Source organism: Felis catus, chromosome B4 (assembly GCF_018350175.1).
Source record: "Felis catus isolate Fca126 chromosome B4, F.catus_Fca126_mat1.0, whole genome shotgun sequence".
Classification (NCBI taxonomy): Eukaryota; Metazoa; Chordata; class Mammalia; order Carnivora; family Felidae; genus Felis; species Felis catus.
Window position 1 is genome coordinate 48,766,415 of NC_058374.1, and position 21,711 is coordinate 48,788,125.

Sequence of the window (21,711 nt, forward strand, 5' to 3'; positions counted from 1 at the left end):
CCCAAGTCTGTTCATTTAGATTAACTAAAAAGGAAATATTCTCTGCAGGTATTGATCTAAGTACTAGGGATACAAAGATAAGTATGATCTGATCCAGCCTTTCCCAGATTGTTAGTGTGAAAGATGAACAAATAAACAGATCATTTAAATATAAAATGGGAGGTGATTAAAAATTGAGAAACTCATAGGATACTATGAAAATACAGACTTAAGGACACTTAGCACAATGGTGGGGTTCAGTGAAGGTTTTCTTCCTACAAGGGATGCCTAAGCAGAGTCCCCTGTAAATAGGATTTTTCCAGGCAACAGAGGTGGAAGGAGAGTTTCATGTAAAGAGCCCATTCATGTAAAGAGCCCAAACACGGAGATGCAAATGTAATGTGTGAGAGAATTATTAGTAATTGAATTTAGGCCAGATTGTAGGGGGTATTATACAATAAGTGTAGGATCTTATTCTCTAAGCAACTGGGATTATATTGGAAGGTCGTAAGCAGGAGAGAAGCAGTGGCTGATTTGGCCCACACGTGCCCTCTGAAATCCAAGATAGGATTCCCATAGGTAGTAGGATATATGGGTCTCAAGCTCAGGAGAAAGTTCCATATGGTACTACTATAAAATAAAATATCTCAGGATTTCTACTATTCACATTCTGAATATTCATTGCTCATTGCACTAGAACAGGGAGACTAAACATTTCCTAGTGATGTAAATACCGTCTCTACTGTGTCCAGCCCACACATATGCTCTGAGGAAGCTCACAAATGTAAACAATGTAGTTATCATATTTGTTCAAAGAAAGAAGGCAGGGAAATGAGGGTCTCAGTCAGATCATACAACTGTTTTATTTATTCTCTTGTGTTGTTTACAGTGTCTCCCATAAAAGAAGAACCCCAACTGGTAGGCAACGTGATTAGGGACCTTCACTGAGCCAGCAGCAACCCCAGAAGAATGCAGGGATGGGAATGAGCTACTGGAACCCAAGGCAAAGGACTGTTAGTGATAGTTTGCCTATTTCTTGGCCTCTAGTTGCTCACATGGGAAAAATAGAAGGAAATACTAAATGACCATGTATTGAAATGAAGAATTTTGAAGATCTGGCCATGATGAGGATTGGAAGGAATGGGCAGGATTAAAGTCTGGGTGTTAAGCATCTTGTGCTAGGGACCACTTTGAGAGACATTGCGGGACAAGAAGCATTGATAACAGAATGTGGGGAGTATTGGGGAAAGGACCCAGCTCTGAACAGGGAGGAGGGACAGGGTGATGAATATGACAGAGAGGGTACTTCTGAGTGGCACGGTGGGGAAAAGGAAGGGCAGATGCACTCATTCTGTCCATTCCTTCTTAATAGACAGGTTCCACTCCCAGGTAAGGTGGTCATGCTTGTCATCGTCGGTGAAGAAGGACTTGTTGTGGTAAGTGCCTCGGGCCAGCATACCCTTGGGAGCCTCCTCAATTGGAGTCAGGAACTCATACTCCTCTGGCCGAGGCCCATAGCTGCCAACCATAAATGTCGCTTTATCCACTAGGAAGAAAGGAAAGTTCATTAGGGTAAGAGTCTGAAAGAGAAAACAAACACAGCAAACTGGAAATTTCGGAGCACAGCTCACAGTGATCAACGCCAAGAGCCACAGTTTCCAATACTGGCAAAATGTCAGATTTACATGGGGCACCTTTTTATTTTCTTTAAAATATTTTTTTTTTTATCGGAGTACCTTTTAATAATACAGTTTTCTTTGACCCACTCTTAGATACTATGGACAAGTAATCTTCCATGGGTGGTCCCAAGAATCAGTGTTTTAAAAAGCATCACAGCTGATACTATCAGGAGAGTTGGGAAATCTGTGCCTTAAAGCTATGGGGATCAAGACTCTTTTATGGTAGATGTAGCAGATTATACCATTAAAAAAAACTCCACATTAACGGAAACCTGAGTTCTGATCTTAGCTCTGCAACTATTTAAGTCACATAACATTTCTGGGCCTCTGTTTCTTCCTATATGCAATGAACTTCTTCTGGTCTTGGATTTCTCTGACACATGTATACCTGTGAACTTTTTTTTTTTTTTTTGAGAGTATTTTAATATACTCCATCTTTATTCAAACTTATCTTGGTTACTCTTCCCCTTTATGAATAATAAGCTTAAATTCCAGAAACTGAATGCTGAAGGTTAGTGGTGGACCCAGTCTAAACTGGATCTCTGGACGTAGGCCTTACCATTGGTGTCGAGGTCAGAGGTACATATGTGCTTTTTCCTAGGGGGAGCGCCCATAGCTTTTAATCAGATTCTTACATGAGCCTATGATTAAAATTGTTAATAAGCAGAAGATTAAGTATCAGTGGGGAGCAGAGTTTGGGACAATGTAAAGTGTGGGTCCCTTACCTTTCACCCCAGTCCGGTAGGTATGCTGAACATATTTCAGGCCTGACACAATATCTCTGTTCACCTGTAGGTGGGAAGGATCCAAGCAATTCAGATTAAAATAGGTCTTTCATTTTCCCTCATCTTTCATGCTTATCCTACCTAGCAGTCTTCTCTGAGGACGGAAGAAGATTGAGATTTAATTCAGAATAAGTGTTACTATTATCATTTCATGTGATGGTGAGGCGGAGATTGGAGAGATCACAAGACTCAACGTTGCCAATCTGGTTCTAATCATGGAATACTGTGCTGTTTGGTTTGGGGGAGGGGGGTGCTTAATTAAAACATTGTCTCAGTGTTCTTCATTACATTTATCCTTCCTCCAAAGGTCCTAAGAACAGTCTTGAGCTTCCCCTCCCTGATACTACTGGCCAGAAGACTGTCCTTGTCTTAGGAAAGGCTACAAAGGTACCAATGGAAAATATTATGTGAATACCTGAAAACCCTAACCTCAGAGATGATCTATCTATCATGAAAAACAAACAACAAGGAGAAAAGCTGTAATGGAAAATCAGATTTAAAAGATGGTTGTGCCTGTAATGTCACTGAGACTGGAGTCTAAAGATGGGGAGATGGGCCTCATGGAAACATAGGCTTACTAAACTGATAAATAATGGGTGAAATCCACTCGTGTTTGGCAAGCATTTTGGATGTCTGTTATTTTCACATGTTGTCTGAGATGTCACCACTTTCCCAAGCCTTTCAGAGAAAGTTCACTAAAGTAGGATGAAAATATATATAGCCCAAGCACTTTGTTTTTCCATGATTCATTTTGCCTAGGACTGAACTGCATTGCCCATTAATTTTATACTGTGCTCATGTTCATACAAACAAATAAAGTGGACATTGCGTCATTAGCTGGAGGGCTTGGTTAATTGTTCGCCAAGATGAAGAATGAAAGCATCTTCAAATAATTTCTCCCAACAGTAATTATGGCTGCTTTCCTGTTTTGGACAGAATAATTAAACCAATTTATCAGTGCTATGTTTTGTTTTATTGGCAATGAGGTAGCTCAGCCATGAACCCTAGTTTAGGTTTTAGATGGTCACTCAGTAAAATCTGTCGTACAAATCTATCAAAAGCATACAGAATGAAAACAATTCCATGGAAGAAATTGTGACAAAGTGATGCCCTAACTTTCTGATCACTCTGCCAGATGTGGCTCATACAAATAGAAAAAAAGTGAATGCATTTTTCTAGAAGTCTCTAAGCTAGTCCTTTGGTCTTTGTAGGAGATGTGGTCTGGTGGTAAAAAGACTGAAAAACAGGAATGGTGGTTGCTACTCACCATAAGGACTTCAAAACGGAGCCTCCTGTTTTTCTACTGCTCCATAGAGGGTTCATTTAATATAAATATGTTTGAGATGGGTAATAGAAAAGTACGAATATTCATAGAACTCTCTTCCTCTGTCTGCACGCCTTCCCATTGTTCCTCTCCACTTCCAGAGGAAGAAGCCTTGGTGACCAGAGTACTGTGAGTCAGAGATACTACATGTCCTTGGGAGCAGAAGGAAAAGGGGGAGAAACTAGAAGAACCATGCCCCCCAGGCCAGGTTTTGGGGGGAAGAAAGAGAAGAACACTGAACACCATTGAAAGACAGATAATGCAAGAGGACTTTTGGAATGTGTTGCTGGTGTTATAAATGCAAACTTTCTTGGATACTTTTCAGCAGATGTCAGTAAAGACTTAAAACGCTTCTCAATTATTTCCAGTTTTGACCTGTTATTTCTTCTACCTGGAGCCCCATGCTGGGACAGGCCACAGGTTGGTTAACATTGTGTGGGTTGCACACAGAGAATGGTTTTCTCTTGCTTGAGACAATGCTAAGTATCTGAAGCGGGTGGGACCTGAAAACTCCTTTCTGTGCCCTCCTCCTGCATCACCCTCATGTGTAACCCCGACCACTGCATCCTCTTCGGCTTTCCCACCACAGCAGAGGCCTATGCTCCAGACCTTTCCTTCTCATCTTGTTCCCATCAAAATTTACCTTACCTCCTTCATTTGGTACAAATGGGCTTACTAAACTGACAAATTAAGGCAATAGCATTAATGATTAAAAATTCGACCGATGTGTAACCCCTTCTAAGCATATTCGGATGCAATGCCTTAGATATAATTCTAGGCGTATTTAGATACAATACCAAACTCTCGAGTGCTTTGATAATGAATAATACTACACGAAACAAGCAAGTGAACCATGGCTCAGTGCATATTGTAGAGTAGGCATCAACAAGTATTTTCAGAATGAAATTATTTTGAGGCATAATTATACGTGGTACAGAGTGATTGTCCACAGACCCTGAATCAACCCCGCACTGAGGGGAAAGAAGAGCCCAGTGTGCAAACACAGAGGGCAGATGGGGTCTTCCTTGGTGGCCCTAAAGGTCCCTGAAGGATATGGCTGAGAAGGGCAACCAAGGCAAATATAAGCAATTGAGAGCAAACAGTACATCTCTGACTTATTTGTTTTCAGTCAAGATTATTTTTCTTCTTGCTTTTGGCTGTTCAATGGGGTATGCATTCATTCTTTATATGTCAATTCTTGTTCAGTTTTTGCTGTTACCTGTTTGCTTGCTCCACAACTATAATTGTAGTTTCCAGTTATTTTCCAAGGTCCATACTCCTGGATTTATACAACCATCGAGCAATTAGAACTGTGGCTCCATCTGTTCCATTGTTTACTAATAATTGATTCATTCATTTATCGATTTCTCAATAAGTACTCACTAAATATCATTTACAAAGTTTCAGGTACGATACTGGAAACAAGAGATAAATAATCTTTCCCTTTCTCAGGGCGCTTGGGCTGTACAGGGAAGAAATGCCACAAATGGTGCAATACAAAATAGGGTGTGCTTCATGGACGGGAGCGTTGGGAGTTCACAGAACAGTCCTGTTGGTTGAGTTATCAATGGAGAGTTCAAGGCGAGGGCACTGGTTGGGAAAAGGCATGAAGCAAGGGTGGGCCTCAGCAGGTAGAGCTCAGAGTTGGGGAGAGGACAGTCTAGAGAGGGGAGGTCAGGGGGAAGGAAACACAAAAACTATGACAGCATGTTAATGCAAGACATTTGGGTTTTTTCCTTCTCTGATTATAGGAAGAATTTAAGCTTTATAAAAACATTCAGGGAAAGATACTCACTTTGAAGTTAATTTTGACTCTGTATTCAACACCTTCCTTTAGCACAAAAGTTTCTTTTTTGAGAGCTTCAAGATCTCCTGTAGAAGTAGATTTAGAAAGAGATTATTCTCCTCAGAAGAAGAAACACAAGAAGATGAATGATTTAAACTCCGGAGCTGTTTGCTGGGCTCATCAGAGCAACACAGTCCTCATGGCCCTCAATTCAAAGAATATTTGAGACTAGTTGCTACACACACACACACACACACACACACGCACACACACTTGAAAAGCTGAAATCTTATAGCTAGATATGGAAGAAATGCGATAGTACTTTTCCCCCAAGTTTGATGACAACCCTAAAATATATAAGGTATTAACAGCAGTGAGTTGTGTGTGACGATGTCTTTTCTTTTTCTTTTTTAATGTTTATTTATTTTTGAGAGAGAGAGAGAGAGAGAGAGAGAGAGAGAGAGAGAAAAAGTATTAGTGGGGGAGGGGCAGAGAGAGAGAGAGAGGGAGATCCAGAATCTGAAGCAGGCTCCAGGCTCCCAGCTGCCAGCACAAAGCCTGATGCGGGGTTCAAACCCACAAACTGTGAGATCATGACCTGAGCTGAAGTCGGACGCTTAACCGACTGAGCCACCCAGGCGCCCCTGACAATGTCTTTTCTAATTATCAATAATAAAAACAAGTTTTAATCAGTGATCCTAGAGGAACATCTGAATGATCTTGCTATTTTCTCTATTGAAAATGATATCACATATGTGGCCAAACAAAAAGATGATTAAAGAATATGCCCTTACCTCTCAAACAGATAAATATAAGAAAAATATTATATGGTAGTACCACCTAATTGTTTTTGTAGATTCGGTGATGTTTATGGCATTTTCTAGCCTTAAAAAAATTTACTTCTCTTGGTTTCCCTTTTATCATTCTAGATATATATTCACTTTGTACTTAATTTTGCTTTTGCATTTGTAATTTCATATTATTTTCCTTAAGGAGAGTCCCTTAAGTAATAAAAGCTTCAGGACCCATAAAACCAGGATCTGACTCTAATTCCTGTACTTTAGGTATGGAGATAATCACTCTCTGTTCTTCTCCCAATGTGATCCTGTGTCATCTGACCTTCAGGGGTAAGTGTGTTTGTGTGTGTGTGTTTTGCTGTTTTGCATAGCTCTGAGCATGTGCTTCACACCATGTAGTATATATACTACAATACTACATAGTATATATACCATATATATATACCAAATAGTATATATATATGTGTGTGTGTGTGTGTGTGTGTGTGCATTTATATAGTATATATATATACACACACACAGTTTTGTATATATACTATATATATAAAGTATATTGTACATATGTACACATATATACATACACACACTGTTTTCTATATATACTGTATATTATGGGTATTATATATGTGTGTGTGTGTGTGTGTGTGTGTGTGTTTATACTGGGATTCACCTCAATAGCCTTTTTGTGACAGAAAACCAAACTTAAGACATCCCAGTGCTAGGAAAGTGAAAGAAACTGAGTTTTCCCTGCAATACCATCGGGCCCTTAGATTTCCTCAGAGCTAATTCAGACCCCATCTAACAAATTGACAGTTGCACCTGGTAACATTACCCAATTTCACACAGGAAGAGGCCTGAGTCCTGGTGAGAAAGAAAGAGAGAGAGAGATTCTCCTAGAGAGATGCTAGAATGTGGGGGTAGCTGCACTTGTGTCTGCTGTAATGATTTCAGTTGAAGGGGAAGTGTGTCTTAGCCTCTGATTTCCTCCCTCAGACAAGCCCATATAAGGCAAAGAGTGGATGTGTCCTGGGAGAAGGGAGCCACCTGGCCGCTGAGCCTACTGCTAGAATCATGCTTTGCTCTGTCTCATGAGTCCACCTTTTGAATCTGGTAATTTTATTTTTTGCTGAAGATCTACCTTGGACACCCTCAACCTCCTGGCTCTTCCTTCTCTACCCTGGGATGCACACGTCACCCATAATACCTGACTTCTCAGCCTGTCTTTATCTCCTCATGATTTAAGTTCCAGGAAAGGATTTGACCCTTGTCACAATAAGGGGAAAAGAAATAACATCTTAATTGGTACATCTTTAGTGGGGGAAGTTGCTTATACAAGAATCAGAGCTTTAGGCTAAAATAGTATGTACTTAACAGTAGAATTTCCAGCACTATTTAAAAGATTTTAGGGGTGCCTGGGTGGCTCAGTTTGGTAAGCTTCTGACTTCAGCTCAAGTCATGATCTCGTGATTCGTGGGTTTGAGCCCTGCATCAGGCTCTGTGTTGGCAGTTTAGAGCCTGGAGCCTGCTTTGGATTCTGTGTCTCCCTCTCTCTCTGTCTGCCCATCTCCTGCTTTTGCTCTGTCTGTCTCTCTCTCTCAAAAATAAACATTAAAAATTTTTAAAAAATTAATAAAAGATTTTAGATTGCTTCTTGCCTTCAAGTAAGGTCTCTAGGTGATGTAAATGAATATTTTCTCTGATGTTTAGAATGTATAAATATTACATTTCAGAAGCATACAGCCTGCTTCTTAATATTTCCATCATCAGTCGCTTTATACGGATAGTAATTCCCCTGGTACTGTGTAGAGATAAAATTCTGAAGTAATTATGATACAAGTAAATACATCCAACGCTTATGACTGCACTCCCTCCAATTAATTAGAGACAGAGATTGAGCTTTTCATTAAGCATGGTAAATACTGCACTCTGAGAGCAATGATTTGTGAACCAATGCCAGCATACATGTGTCTGGCATTCACCTTGCCGGCCTTTCCTTTTGCTGGGAGAGGGGGCGGAGACTAAGTTTTCCCTGCGATATCGCTAGACGCCTTTGAACAGAACAGATGTGTCCACTTACCAGTGAGGTCCATGGTGATTGGTCCTGGGGCACTGTCACAAACGAGGCTAAGCCGCGTGACCTTGACATTGGGGGCTGTTGGGTCTGCAGGATTCAGAAAAGAATGTAATTTTAGGGAAGAGAACATGCGGGTACAGTGTGTGTACATTTCAAGTAGGAGAGAAGGAATATAAAAAGAAAAGTGATATCTCTAATGTGGAGCGAATATACAGATGAAAGCGGCAAGTTCACTATGTTGGCCTTAATGGCCTCAGAAACTCGAGCAGGACTATTTCTGTGTCAAGCTTTTGGAGGCCCATCTTAGTTATCAACAGCAAACATTTCCTGAGTGGCTGTGGGTAAATTCCTCTGCTAGATTGGCAGTGCCCATCTATATCCAATTCTGCTGTTGTGTATGTGGAAGAGAGGAACGGTTAAGTAAGGAGCAAGGAAGAGAAAGAGAAGAAGGAAAGAAAATGTGAGAGAATGAAGAGAATGCCATCTGAGTGGTAGTCTGAAGTTCTTTCTAAATCTTCCTTATGTGTAATTTTTGCCTATTTCAATGCCAGCTTGCACTTTATCTCCAAAGAGGACTTAATCCTGCAGTTGTCACTTTATGCAGCATATATAGATCGTGCCTCACTCACTGAGCCCTGGAAACACTTGGTATTCTTTCTTTTGCACCTGCTCCTGTGTTGCCAAAATGTATGCCTGATCGGGGCCCTCCCACCTTCCCCTATCCCCCTGTACACACACACCTGCCACCACAGGGCCATCCCCCAGGAGTGTTTTCTTGTACTTGATTAGGCTTTCATCATCCTTGTCCATCTCCTGGAGCTCTTTCAGCGACTTCTGAGGTGGAGGCTTGTAATTGAGCTTGCTGTCCAGCTCATCAACATCTTCCTCCAGGTGTGCTTCTGGGTCCTTTTCAGTCATTTCGATCTATTTTAGAGACAGAGAGGATGATAGTCCATTAGCCAAAAGTCCACAGGTATGGAAAATGTTTGTGGGGCTACTGGTAACACCATCCTTGCCCTAATGGACTTTTGTCATTGTCAGGGATTTTCCAGGATATTTTTTCCTAATTTAATCTCATATTTTTATGCAATGAGAATATAATGCATTTGGTCTTTTCTCAGATCTTCCTGAATTTCTCTGCACTGTGACAAATGTCTCCTGTTCACCGAATAAAACTGACAAGAAAGAAATAGCTCATTTGTGAGTAATGTGTAAGCGAAGCAACATAACACAGGCAGCCCCAAATAATGAGCAGAGAGCCCCAGTTCAAATAATTATAGAAATAACCACAGTTCTCTAAATCCAGCCACCACCCCTCCAGTGTCAAGGCTCTTAACGTTGTACAGTCTCGGTTATGATGGTTTCAAAACACAGGGAGCCAAAGAAAGAGTTGGCATCTTCCCATTAATTGAATCTTTCCCTGAACTCCTGCAATACTTCAAAGGTAAGTCATGCAACGTTGTAGACCCCTATGATACCTGCCTGAGGTGTAGGAATGGTTCCCATCCAACACTCCTTGAGGGCAGGTACCAGGTTCTGTGTTTCTCTTGAATCTCCCATAATAATTGAATAGTGGAGGCATTTTATAAACATCCATTGTTTGATTTGTTTGGTTCTATAGCTAAAGATCTTCTGTTCTTTTGAAATGACATAAAATAACAAAATTAAATTCCTCCAGACGAAATGGTAAGGATTAGTATGTCTTTACTTTTACCTTCCACTGATCTCCCCTTTCTGGATCCCCTTCCCTTTTAGTACCTCCCCTACCCAGATTTCTAGTGACTTTATGCCCTAAGGCCTCATCTAGGCATACTCTGGAGTCTGTCTTCTTCCATTATCACATTATAATCTACCTTTACTTGCTGTGTATTAAAATAGTGAGGGGAGATTCTTTTTTTTTAATTGATTTATTTATTTTGAGAAAGAGAGAGAGAGAGAAGGAGAGAGAGAATTCCAAGCAGGCTCTGCACCACCAGTGCAGATTGGGTCAAACTCGCGGAACCATGAGATCATGACCTGAGCCAAAATCAAGAGTCAAATGCCCAAATGACTGAGCCACCCAGGTGCCCTGAGGCATGATTCTAATTAAATTATTCACACTTAGTTGTTAGTGACTGAATAATAGATTTTTAAAAAATTACCCATTTTAGGGCATGTGTAGTCAGAGATTTTCAGAGCAGAAAGGAAACTTAGAGGTGATATATTTCAACCCCTCATTGAATCATTGAAAAAATGGAAAGTCAGAGGTTAAGAGAAATGCTCAAATTCCTATAGCTGGAACTGCAGTGTCCTAATAAAGAGGAAGTCTGTGCTGGAAGAATTTCAGGCCCATGGCTGGCAGCAATGGAGCTATTTGGGGGAAACACAGGAGGTATTTGGGCAAGGAGATAATTTCCTGATTTCCTTCAGTCCTCCCCCAAGAGTATGTCTCTTCCCTGCCATGTTAAAGGCTACATTGTTCCTGAGTGGCACAAATGTGAGACAATATCTAGCATATCTTATCTTAAATGACTCTGCAAACCTCTATAAAGTCCCCCAGGGGATGAAGCTATCTCTGGCCAAAACCAGTTATGGTTTTGAGTTTCGATGTCTCCATCATTGGCATCAGAAAGGAAAATAATTGGGAAGTGAAGCCAAACAAAAACAATTTTAAGAGAAAAGGAAGGAAAAGAAAGAGAAGAGAAAGAAACACTATCTCTTGGCTCATCGATCCTCTGCTAGCAAAATAACAAGCCAAACACCATGCGCTTGATCAAGTCTGCAAACAGCATTGCAATGCCCAGGTCCACTTCCTGTGCAGGAAGGAAACAGGCAGGCTTGTTCCTATGGCAACTCTTGCTTCAGCCCAAGATTCAGCACCACTCAAAGCTGAGCCTCTCACAGCACAATAAACATCATGACCAGCTCAACTAATATTCCAAACAACACTCAGGGAAACTGAATGAACGGGTTAGAAAAATAATGAAGGGCACAGTGGGTGGAGATTGTAGATTGTAGGTAGTTTGAGGACAATCATGAAGCAGTGAGATGAAGAGCAAACCAGATAAGACTAATCAGAAGAGACAGGCTCTCCTCTGGTGACACCCAGGAGCCTGACTAGATACCCAGAATGGAAGTCACATAACAAACCTGTGGACAGGTCATCAGGAAGCCTATCTATAGATGAGGACATCTTGGCCCTCTTCAAAAGGCCTTTCTGGAATATATCGCTTGGCTCTAACAAATCATCTGCTTGAAGTCTGACCATCAAAAGATATCACACGTACTCACTAACTAGCCCAAGGTAATTTCCATAACCTGCAGGGAATTATTATTTTGCAGGCTGAAATCTCAATTTTGAAAGGAGAAAGAGAGGGAGAGAGAGAGAGAGAGAGAGAGAGAGAGAGAGAGAGAGAGAGAGAGAGAAGGGAGAGACAAGGACAAAGACCTGATCTCAGACAGGGTTTGACAACCTCTGTGTGATCATTGGCAAGTCAATTTATCTGTCATCTAGATCTTGATATTCTTACTAGTAAATCTGAGACTTATGTCAAGTCTAAATTTGCTTGATTCATTGCAAACAGGTATACAATAATTGCTTCACAAAAATGAAACAAATTTGTTTAAAAGACGTGTAAGAGCAGAGGATAGTATGAGGTTACTGTATAAAATTGCTGTAGTAAAGAGAAAATTCAGGACCACATCAAAATAATTTGTTTGTTTGTTTTTTAATGTTTATTTATTTGTTGAGAGAGAGATTGACAGAGTGTGAGCAGGGGATAGGCAGAGAGAGAGACACAGTATCCGAAGCAGGCTCCAGGCTCTGAGCTGTCAGCACAGAACCTGATGCAGGACTCGAACCCACGAACTGTGAGATCATGACCTGAGCCGAAGTTGGACGCTCAACCGACTGAGCCACCCATGCGCCCCAAAATAATTTGGTTTAATCACATAGCATATAAAAAGGAGATATGAAGCTAGATGGTCCCAAACCAGTTCAATCTGGAAAGCTGAGTAGAAAAAGATGAAAACATAATAATACAAGAAATAAAGAACTGGAAAAGCAATTCTCAAGGAAACTTCTTTAAAGCATAATGTTTGGTGAGCACCTACTATTTATAAGACACAGTGCTTTAGCACACTCATACTGGTGTTTAAGTTACTCTCCAAAGTGGAGAGAGGGCTGGGGGATGGACAACCACAGTGGTTTGGTTGGTTCATCTTTTCAGAAACTGTAGGTCTCTTGACAAATCTGGTGAAAGTCACAACTTAGAAAAAAGGAATACACCTATGAGATTGTGCTTGCAATCCAGAGGCTCCTAGGCTTTACTGGAGTCCAAGATTAGAAACATGACCTTGACACTGTGACTTCTTGGAAACATGAGGCAGAGAGTTGAGTGTTACAATGGAAGCTTGCCTGGCTGGGTCACTGACCCCACCTAGCTTTCAGCTGAGAATCATGTGTATCAAACCCCAAATGTTGGCTTATGTAGAAGCAAAAGGAGATACCAGGTAATGTCTATATCTGAGGTAATGGCACAAAGCCTGGCAGAGGAGCAAAAGTGCAAAGGGCACAGCTCTTTAGGGGAAGAGTTCTGTTCAATATACTTGATTTTGGATAATTATCTCTGCTTTGAACTAGGACTTCATCACGTGTGGATTTTGGTTCTGGCTTTGCTACTGATCAGCTGTAACACCCTAAGAAGATGTTTCAAATACTGCGGATCTTACTCTCCTTATCTTGGGGTTTGGGGGGCTGGAGCACACAACCTCTAAGTGTATCTTTCCTAAGGTCTCCATCTGTAGATTTCTCCTGCCCTGCAGTCATGTGTCCACTAAGCCACAGTCATTCAGTTACCTTATTTCACTTGTGTACCCAAGAGACTTATCTATCTCTGTTTTACTATTTCAGATTTGCATGATTTCCCAAAAGGAACTGCATTTTTCATTTCACAGTTCATCTCTGCAGAACTTCAGATTCTGCCAAAGCCTCAGCCACAATAGCTTATATAGTTTGATGACGATTTCCCAAATTATACGTGTGCATATATTTAACCACAGATATCCGTTTTCTCTTTCTATCCCCCCATTTTATGGGTGCTTGCTAAAGTGAGAATAGGCATGTCATGGAAATTCTATAGACTATCTTCAAGTATCATCTAAAGAACAACCGATTTTCGGGGTGCCTGGGTGGCTCAGTTGGTTAAGCGTCTGACTTCGGCTTAGGCCATGATCTCATGGTTTGTGGGTTCGAGCCCCTCATTGGGCTCTGTGCTGCCAGCTCCGAGCCTGGAGCCTGCTTTCGGATTCTGTGTCTCCCTCTCTCTCTGCTCCTCCCTCACTTGCGTTCTCAAAGATAAATAAATAAACATTAAAAAAAAAAAAAAGAAAAACTGGTTCTCTTATTGATGGTAATAATTATAATAGTTAACTTACATAATGCTAAATGCTTTCCTGAGGATTATCTCATCATCCTCATGACAGCCTTGAGGACGGGTATTATCATTCTCTTCAGGAAACTAAAGCTCAGGTAAGTAACTTGCCCAAGATGACATGCTGTGTAAGGGGCAGAATTATAGCTGAGCCCAGGTTGTCTGGCTTCCAGGAGCAACGATCTGTTGCTTCAGCCGTCTTTATTAAGAAGTAAAGATAAAATTATAGAACCCATTAGTCTTCTTGGGAATCTATCTTGAGGGTGCCCAGGCTGCGGTAAATGCTTCTTTGCAAAACTCTGCAGGCTTTAGCAAGGCAGGGAAGTGTCATATAAAGAGGGTTTCCATGCAACTCTGCCCAAGTCACCTGGCACAGGTCACGGAACCTCCCTGTGCTCCGGATTTTGTCCTCTGCAGAATGAAATCATTGCATTGGAAGGGTCTCTGAAACCTCTTCCTAATACAATGAATGCTCGAATGCTCCTTAATTTACAGAAGCCTCTGAAATGAGAAAAGAGGAAGTGGAGGTGGGGTAGGGGAGAACCCAGTCCATCTGTGTAGAACATTCTGGCTGGTCTTTTCTCACCTTCCTCTGCAGCTCACCCACTGTTCCACAAACAGCAGAGCTGGGTTTTTTTTTTGTCGTTGTTGCTGTTTGTATGTTGTTTTGACTTTGGCTTTTTTAAACAGTAAAAGTGGAATGGACAATGAACAATTACATGTTTAACGAGGTTAGCGTGGGCTCCGGCAGGACCTGAAGCACATACTGGTTTTGTGTGTGTGTGTGCTTACTACTCATTATCTTTATCTTCTGTTTCACTGATGCTTCCACAGATGAATTTTCACAGTGAAACGCTCACACCCTTGTGTTTGCTACTCAGCAAAGCAGTGTAAACACGAAGGGTGTGCTGAGTTAGGAACTTAATCCTCTCAGGCTCAATTAAAATGCCACATTAAATTAGGATGCTTCCTCATGGTGCAAGAATGCCATAGCACCAAACTGGTGGTTTTGCTTGCAAATTGAGTGAAATTTCCAAGACCTCGCAAGTGAAATACCCTTAAGAATTTGCACCCACCTCGGGATGGAGCACCCTTGTCTGGTTCACTAATGCAGTTCTAAATAAGCTGAGGGCCAGAAAAGGTGAAACTCGACTTTAGATAAAACAAATCACCTTGTTATGTCAAAGAAAGGTGATCTTCAGTGCCTACTAGAATACGGACTTTGAGTCTGATGGGTCAGAGATTGAAAACGCGGTTCTGCGGGACACCTGGGTGGCTCAATGGATTGAGCATCCACATTTGGCTCAGGTCATGGATCTCATGGTCCATGAGTTTGAGCCCTGCATCGGGCTCTGTGCTGACAGCTCAGAACCTGGAGCCAGCTTAAGATTCTGTATCTCCCTGCCCCCGCTGTGTTCTCTCTCTCTCTCTCTCTCTCTCTCTCTCTCTTTCTTTTTCTCAAACATAAACAAACATTAAAAAAGTAAAATAAAAACAAAATGTGGGTCTGCACTGAATTATTGCATGACACAAGTAAATTATCAACCTAGCTGAGCCCAAGATTTTCCACTAGTAGTGTGGGAGTAATAATCTTTCTTTACGGGGTTGAAGAATTGGAACAAAGACATGAAAAGTTCCCGGCTGTCCTGGCCAATGGTAGATGCTGAATAAAGGACCCATGCTCGTCCTCTGCTCCCTTCCCAGCGATGCCATCTGTTTTGCTGAACACTTTCAGCAAAGTGAGGTCACTGACTGCCTAGGCACCAAGTGCTTTCCCTTGGATCTGCGGTGTTGACAACGTCCACTCCTTCCTTCTTAAAAATAGATTTTGTTTCTTTGAGGCGTACGGAAGAGACAAGAAGTTCTGGGAATCGCAAGGATTGTTTATTAACTGGATCAACCTGAAAATGGGACTGTCACTATTCTATTTCTTTACAAAAGCTTCCTCATGGGCAATTTAATTTTAGATTCTATTTATTGCTCTCTTTCATAATTGAAGCCAGAGTTCACTCTGTGAATGATGAGAACTGATAAAAGACACAGGGGCGGCCAATAGAGAAAACTTCCTTTGGCTGTGGAGCAAAACACTGTGGAGATTTAACTTCTGTTCCGAAGTTGCCAGATCACTCACGTATCTAGACGCGCAGGCCATGAATATTATTAGATAGAAATGGTGGGGATGAGAGAGGGAAGTACCAGAAGTAGGGGGATTTCCATCAGAGAAGTACCTATGTGAGTATGAGCATTCTCTGTCACCGTGTCCTGTCCCTTCCCTGCTGACCAGGACACGTCCCACTTTCCCCAGCTCTGGAGAGTTGGGCCATCCCTGAAGGACTGTCCACATGTCAGAGCTGGTCAAGGGTTCGGCTCTGCTTTCCTGGCTGCCTGGTGATTGGCTTATCTGGGGGAATCCAAGGTCATCCCTCAGGACACCACAAGCTGTCCGGGTTCTGGAGTCCTCTGTGGTTTCTCAGTATTCCATAGCACCATGGCGGGATCGGTGCTTCCCAGGCTCCTCAGGGCGGCTTTCTACCATCTTCGCTCTATGAAGAGCATCCAAGAGAGCAAAGCTGGATGAGGGGAATCAACTAAGTGCCTGAGAGTCCCTATTAGGGCCAGTAAACATTAAAATCAATCCAGAGGAGGGGACATATTACTAGATGCAGAATTCTTTAACATTTTCCTTGGTGGGAGAACCAATACATAATTTCTTCCCTGTGTATTCACAATACATCCTTCTAACCCAGATTCATACGTGGAAGGAGAGAGGACTCAGTGGACCCATTCAACTTTTCTGGGTGTCTACCCTGTGAAGTTACTATGCTCAGTATTTTTGCAGATATTTATTTTATTTTTAAATTATTTTTAAAGGCTTATGTATTTTGGAGAGAGAGGGAGAGAGAGCGTGCACACACAGGGGAGGGGCAGAGAGGCCGGGGGCAGAGGATCTGAAGCGGGCTCTATGCTGAATCAGAGAGCCCGACGTGGGTTTTGAACTCATCAATTGTGAGATCATGACCTGAGCCGAAGTAAGCCGCTTAACCAAATGAGCCACCCAGGCACCTCTGCAAATATTTACTTTAACATTTATTTATTTGAGACAGAGAGATAGAGAGCATGAACAGGGGAGGGTCAGAGAAAGAGGGAGACACAGAATCCGAAACAGGCTCCAGGCTCCGAGCTGTCAGCACAGAGCCCGACACGGGGCTCGAACCCACGGACCGCGAGATCATGACCTGAGCCAAAGTCGGAGGCCCAACCGACTGAGCCACCCAGGCGCCCCTGCAAATATTTATTTTAAATAATCCTCAACAAAAACTGCATTAAGCCGTTATTAAGCAAAATACTACACTGCCATAACTCAATACAGTCACAGAAGTTTTAAATTAAGCATGAAAATAAGTAAAGACACTCTCTATAATCCCTTGTGCCGACAAGATCAGGCCCTTTAAGAAAGCTTTACTGACGTTTTACCAGCTCTGGCTATGGTGACCAGAGTACAGGGGGACTCAGTAAGTGCTTGCTGAGGGGATAAGCATTGAAGTTTCGGGAGCAACATGAGACCCATCTCCGGGTATGCCAGTATGGACTTTCATCCAGGGTCCCTGACAACATAACACTGACCTACAAACAAGGGATTAAAAACAATTTCTCCCATGAGACATTTCTTAAAATGTCCTTCTAAGGCATTGTAGCTGTTGGTTCTTTTTTTTTTTTTTTTTTTTTCGCACCAGTATGTGACTTTAGTCAAATAATTTAACACTTCTGAGCCTTACTGTCTCCTCTGAGTCCTCTCAGGATTCAGAGTTGAGTTTCTACCAAGAAAGCACTTGACAGATGCTGGTTCTTTCTCTATCTGCTTATCTGCTTAGGTTTTCCTCCCTGGGGCTTCTCTCCCTGCTAGCTGCGGTTTGTAACATTTTGTGCTCCCAGGCCAATCTTTCTGTCAGGGTGACTTTGCTGAAAACAGAACCTCGATGCTGCTCACAGCACACTTCCCTAGGGACAGATTCATGCTCTCCCAAACAAGGAAGGACGAAATTCCAGTCCCTGGAACACTCCAGTCAGCTTGTGTACATCTGTGACATAGCTCTTCCACAAGTGCTGGGACTGTGTAGCATACATGAAGAATGAATTCTTCTCTCAGAATTCTACACATCTTACAAGAGAGCAAGATGATCTTACTACTATGCTTGTGTCGTATTTGGATTTGGGAGGGATATTTTCTTGTCCACTTAACAAAACAAAGCAATGGCAAAGATCAAGGATGTCTACCTGTGCCTGAACCTCCAGGGCCAACACCGGCCTCTTGGTTTCCCTTGCTTGATCGTTCCTGCAGTGAGGATCCAACACGCTCACCTCGATTTCAGTGGCTCTTGGTCTCCACGTGAAGGGGTGACCATGGGACCTCTCTATGAAAGCAGTCTGCCTTCCCCAGGATTTATCAGACCCAGGATAAATTACCCTAGGTCTAGAGTTTAATTACAGACAAGATCTATAAGACATGCTGACTGGAGCGTCCTTTAAAGGGAAGAAAGAATTTCAGGTCATGCCTAAAACACTTCTTTCTAATGGTCTCCAAATTTAGTGGCTTCCCAGATCAGATATCCTAACAGATCTATTTGGATTTTTGTAGAACCTCTATTTTTTAATGTTTATTTATTTATTTTGACAGTGAAAGAGAGGGAGAGAGGGAGAGTGAGAGAGAGCGAGAGAAAGAGAGAGAGAGAGAGAGAGAGAGAGCGAGAGAGAGAGAATGTGCACACATGCATGAGAGGGGGAGGGAGAGAGGGAGAAGAAGAGAGAGAATCCCAAGCAGGCTCCACACTGACAGGAGCGTGACACGGGGCTCAACCCCACAAACCGTGAGATCATGACCTGATTTCAAATCAAGAGTCAGACGCTTAACTGACTGAGGCATCCAGGTGCCCCAGAACCTATCTCTTAATAAATTATTTGGTGCCTTCCATGTCTGCCTTCAGTTCTCTCGGATGTAAAGAGCTATTTTTTGGCAACAATACCCACTATCTTTCCGCCCGTCTGACTGCAGGCATTTAATAAACGGTTTCTGTTCATGGTGGAAATCTGTCTCTATATGACTGATAAGTAAGTAACAATATGTTCTACCATACTTTCCCTTCGATTATTAAATCCCACCGTACTCCAAGGGAGGCTTTCATTATGCGTTTCCCTCCTATCCCCAGAAAAGTTCTTTAGTGGCAACGAGTTTAATGTTTGACAGCTTTGGGTCTTTATCTTTTTTGCTTTGCAATCAGTCTCTTTCAATCTACTTAAAAACAGGAAACCACACATCTCCACCCCAGCAGCAACCCATCATCTACCAGCATGTTCCACACCAGTTTGTGTCCACAGTCTTTGTGCTTCTGAACTCGGCTAGATGCCCAGTCCTACCTTGTAGGAAACCCCTCCGGGCACTCTGCAGCAGTTACACTCATAGTCCTTTCCCCAGACACACAGGATTTCATCCCCAGGGCTGCAGGGCACACCCTCCCCTCCCTCACGGGGCTCTCTCCCCTGAGTCATTGCTAACATTCCCTGCTCTGACTTCCCCATTCTCTGCAGAACTGTTCCAACAGCCTCTTTAGTACTTTCTTATCATAAAGTTTGTTTTAAAGAGGAATTGCCCTTCTAAAAAAAAAATAATAAACTGGAGAGGGTCGTAGCCTAGTTGCGAGATTTACCACGTTTCCCTGCGCCCACCTAGAGCCTCCCGCATCCGAGGTATTTCAACTTACATTCAGTGGCTCACAGCTCTCTGGGGTGCCTCTGTCTCTTACTCTGACTTCTGAGTACTGGCAGTTAGAACAGGAAGGAAGTTAGTGAGGGGAAAAAAAAATGTTTTAAACCTACTAGAAGAGGAAACCCTGGGCTGTCTCAAATTCTGTTCCTTTGGACTGCATATCTCTCGATCAGTCAACTGAACAGTGTTCTTGTCAATTAATGGGACATGTGGGAGCATGACTGCCCGCGTGAGTGTGAACTTGGGTATGCATGAGTGTCCATGCAAGGGCATCGAGGCCATAGTCTTGAGCACTACGAATAATTGTGTGGGTGTGTCTAAAAATCGAGTCATTTCAGTGCATAAGCTTCTTGAGGCAAGTATCCTTGAAACCAGTGGCAATAAATTCGCACCAGCGTCAGTTCATAGCACTGACGTCTCATCCTATATGGTCTCTGCCAGCTTTCTCATCAGCCAGATATCTTGAAAGTTTGCTGGCTGTGAATACAGAGTGCTAAGGAATTATGAATGTTAACTGCATATACTTGGCCCTAAACTTAAAAAAATTGTCCTCAAACAGATTTTGGGGGTTTTGTTGGTATAATTTCAAAATGCAGCTCTCTGTACTGCAGCACAGTCAAATGTTGCTTGTCGTTGTGGCCAAATGTTTTAAGTAAAAAACGTAAAGCACTGCTTTTGATTAAACCTAGGAATGAAGATCACAAAATAGCATCTAACTTCATTAGTTCGTTGTCTTCTACCTCAGAATTTGTGATAATTTAACAAGTACTGAAATTGTACCATATCTAGGGAATTGGTCTGTGAAGTAATTTAAATGGGAACGAGTTGCGGAGGCCATATTGAAACCATTTAAAGGAACACTTTTTAGGCATTCAAACCACATTTATTCCAAACACTTCCATAGCTGCTGCCAATAAACAACGCTTATTTATACTAACATTTCAATATTCACTATTTATATCATTTCAGTACGTTTACAGCTGACTAATCAAGCAAATATTTTTGAAGAAATGGACATCTATTTTGCTGTCATTTAAGCGTACTGCACTTTGCTCCCTTTAATTTGTAAACGGATGCCACCAAACATACGTTACCTTTAGTCACTGGAACTGAAACAATCGAGATGGTGGTCATTTGGTGGGAGAAAAGAGGTTAATCTAGAAAAATAGAAAAAGGACAGCAGTGTATGATTAAAATTGGCAAAAGCGCTGAAAACCAAATACAGACTTAGTGTGTAAATTTCAAAATGATGTAGAGAGAAGATAGCCCTTGAAACAAAGCATCTGACTGCATCATAAATCAAAGCAAATATTAGTCTGCAGGGAAGAGATTTTGTAGCTTAGTATTCTCAAGAGGGGACACATTTCTTCTTTCAATAGCATTTGTCGAGCACCTTTTTTCTGCCAGTTATTGTTCTAGGCACCACTGAAACATCAGTAGACAACAGACAAAAATCTCTGCTCTCTTGTGGAAATTACGTTCTAGGGGAGACAGACAATTAAAAAATAACATAGGTAGAATAAATTATTTAGAACAAGAAAGATTTAAAAATTGGGAATGGTAGATTCATAGTCTCCATGCCATACCCATTTCTCATGCTATTTGGGAAGACGTCACGAGTCAAACAGGGCTTTTTTTTTTTTTTTTCCTGCCAAGTCCAATGTGACTCCACAATTTTTCTTAATGCACTGCTCTAGGTATGGCATTAGAAGGTATAGACACCACTAGAAATTGTCTGTAAAATCAGTTTGTACGTGTGCAGTGTGTATGTATTTATTGGGGGAGGAGAGAACATTCATAATTTTCATCAAATTCTCAAAAGAGTCCATGACCTCAAAAGGATTAAGAATTGCCAACTTAAAGCCTCTCTTTCTTTTTAATTTTAGAGAGAGAGAGAAAGAGAGAGAGAGAGAGAGAGAGAGAATGAGCAGGGGAGACAGGCAGAGGGAGAGAGAGAGAGAGAGAGAGAGAGAGAGAGAGAGAGAGAGAGAATCTTAAGCAGGCTCCGTGCTCAGCGTGGAGCCTGAGGAAGGAGCTAGATTCCACGACCCCAGGGTCATGACCTGAGCCAAAATCAAGAGTTGGATGTTCAACGGACTGAGTCACCCAGGCACC

General features: G+C 42.0%; 2 protein-coding genes across 4 annotated transcripts in view; one reads left to right on the forward strand and one right to left on the reverse strand.

Annotated features, from left to right (window-relative positions):
* The window catches only part of PDE6H (phosphodiesterase 6H), a 179,651-nt gene that overhangs the window by 137,356 nt on the left and 20,584 nt on the right, over positions 1-21,711 (forward strand). The window contains exons 1-2 of one of the 3 annotated variants that reach the window (XM_023256795.2): positions 4,124-4,187; positions 6,618-6,680. The exons of 1 other annotated variant lie outside the window; for it this stretch is intronic. The gene's annotated coding sequence lies outside the window, so the exon portion shown is untranslated. Of the gene's footprint in view, positions 1-4,123; positions 4,188-6,617; positions 6,681-21,711 lie in introns of those variants that run through there. One more of the 3 variants, XM_019834578.2, reaches the window with a different exon arrangement.
* ARHGDIB (Rho GDP dissociation inhibitor beta) lies at positions 824-19,742 on the reverse strand. The gene is made up of 6 exons (XM_003988447.5): positions 19,592-19,742; positions 9,165-9,348; positions 8,428-8,511; positions 5,563-5,639; positions 2,384-2,447; positions 824-1,525 (listed from the first exon to the last, which is right to left on the reverse strand). Exons 2-6 carry the CDS (start codon positions 9,340-9,342, stop codon positions 1,326-1,328), a joined length of 603 nt encoding a protein of 200 aa, XP_003988496.1. The 5' UTR covers positions 9,343-9,348; positions 19,592-19,742; the 3' UTR covers positions 824-1,325.

What these genes read in the sequence shown, in the direction of transcription:
- ARHGDIB (XM_003988447.5), bottom strand. Translation starts at nt 9,342, where the DNA reads ATGACTGAAAAGGACCCAGAAGCACACCTGGAGGAAGATGTTGATGAG. An exon ending in AATCACCATGGACCTCACTG is followed by an intron (nt 5,640 to 8,427) that starts GTAAGTGGACAC and finishes CTACTTCTACAG; the next exon opens with GAGATCTTGAAGCTCTCAAA. An exon ending in CTACCGGACTGGGGTGAAAG is followed by an intron (nt 1,526 to 2,383) that starts GTAAGGGACCCA and finishes CTTTCTTCCTAG; the next exon opens with TGGATAAAGCGACATTTATG.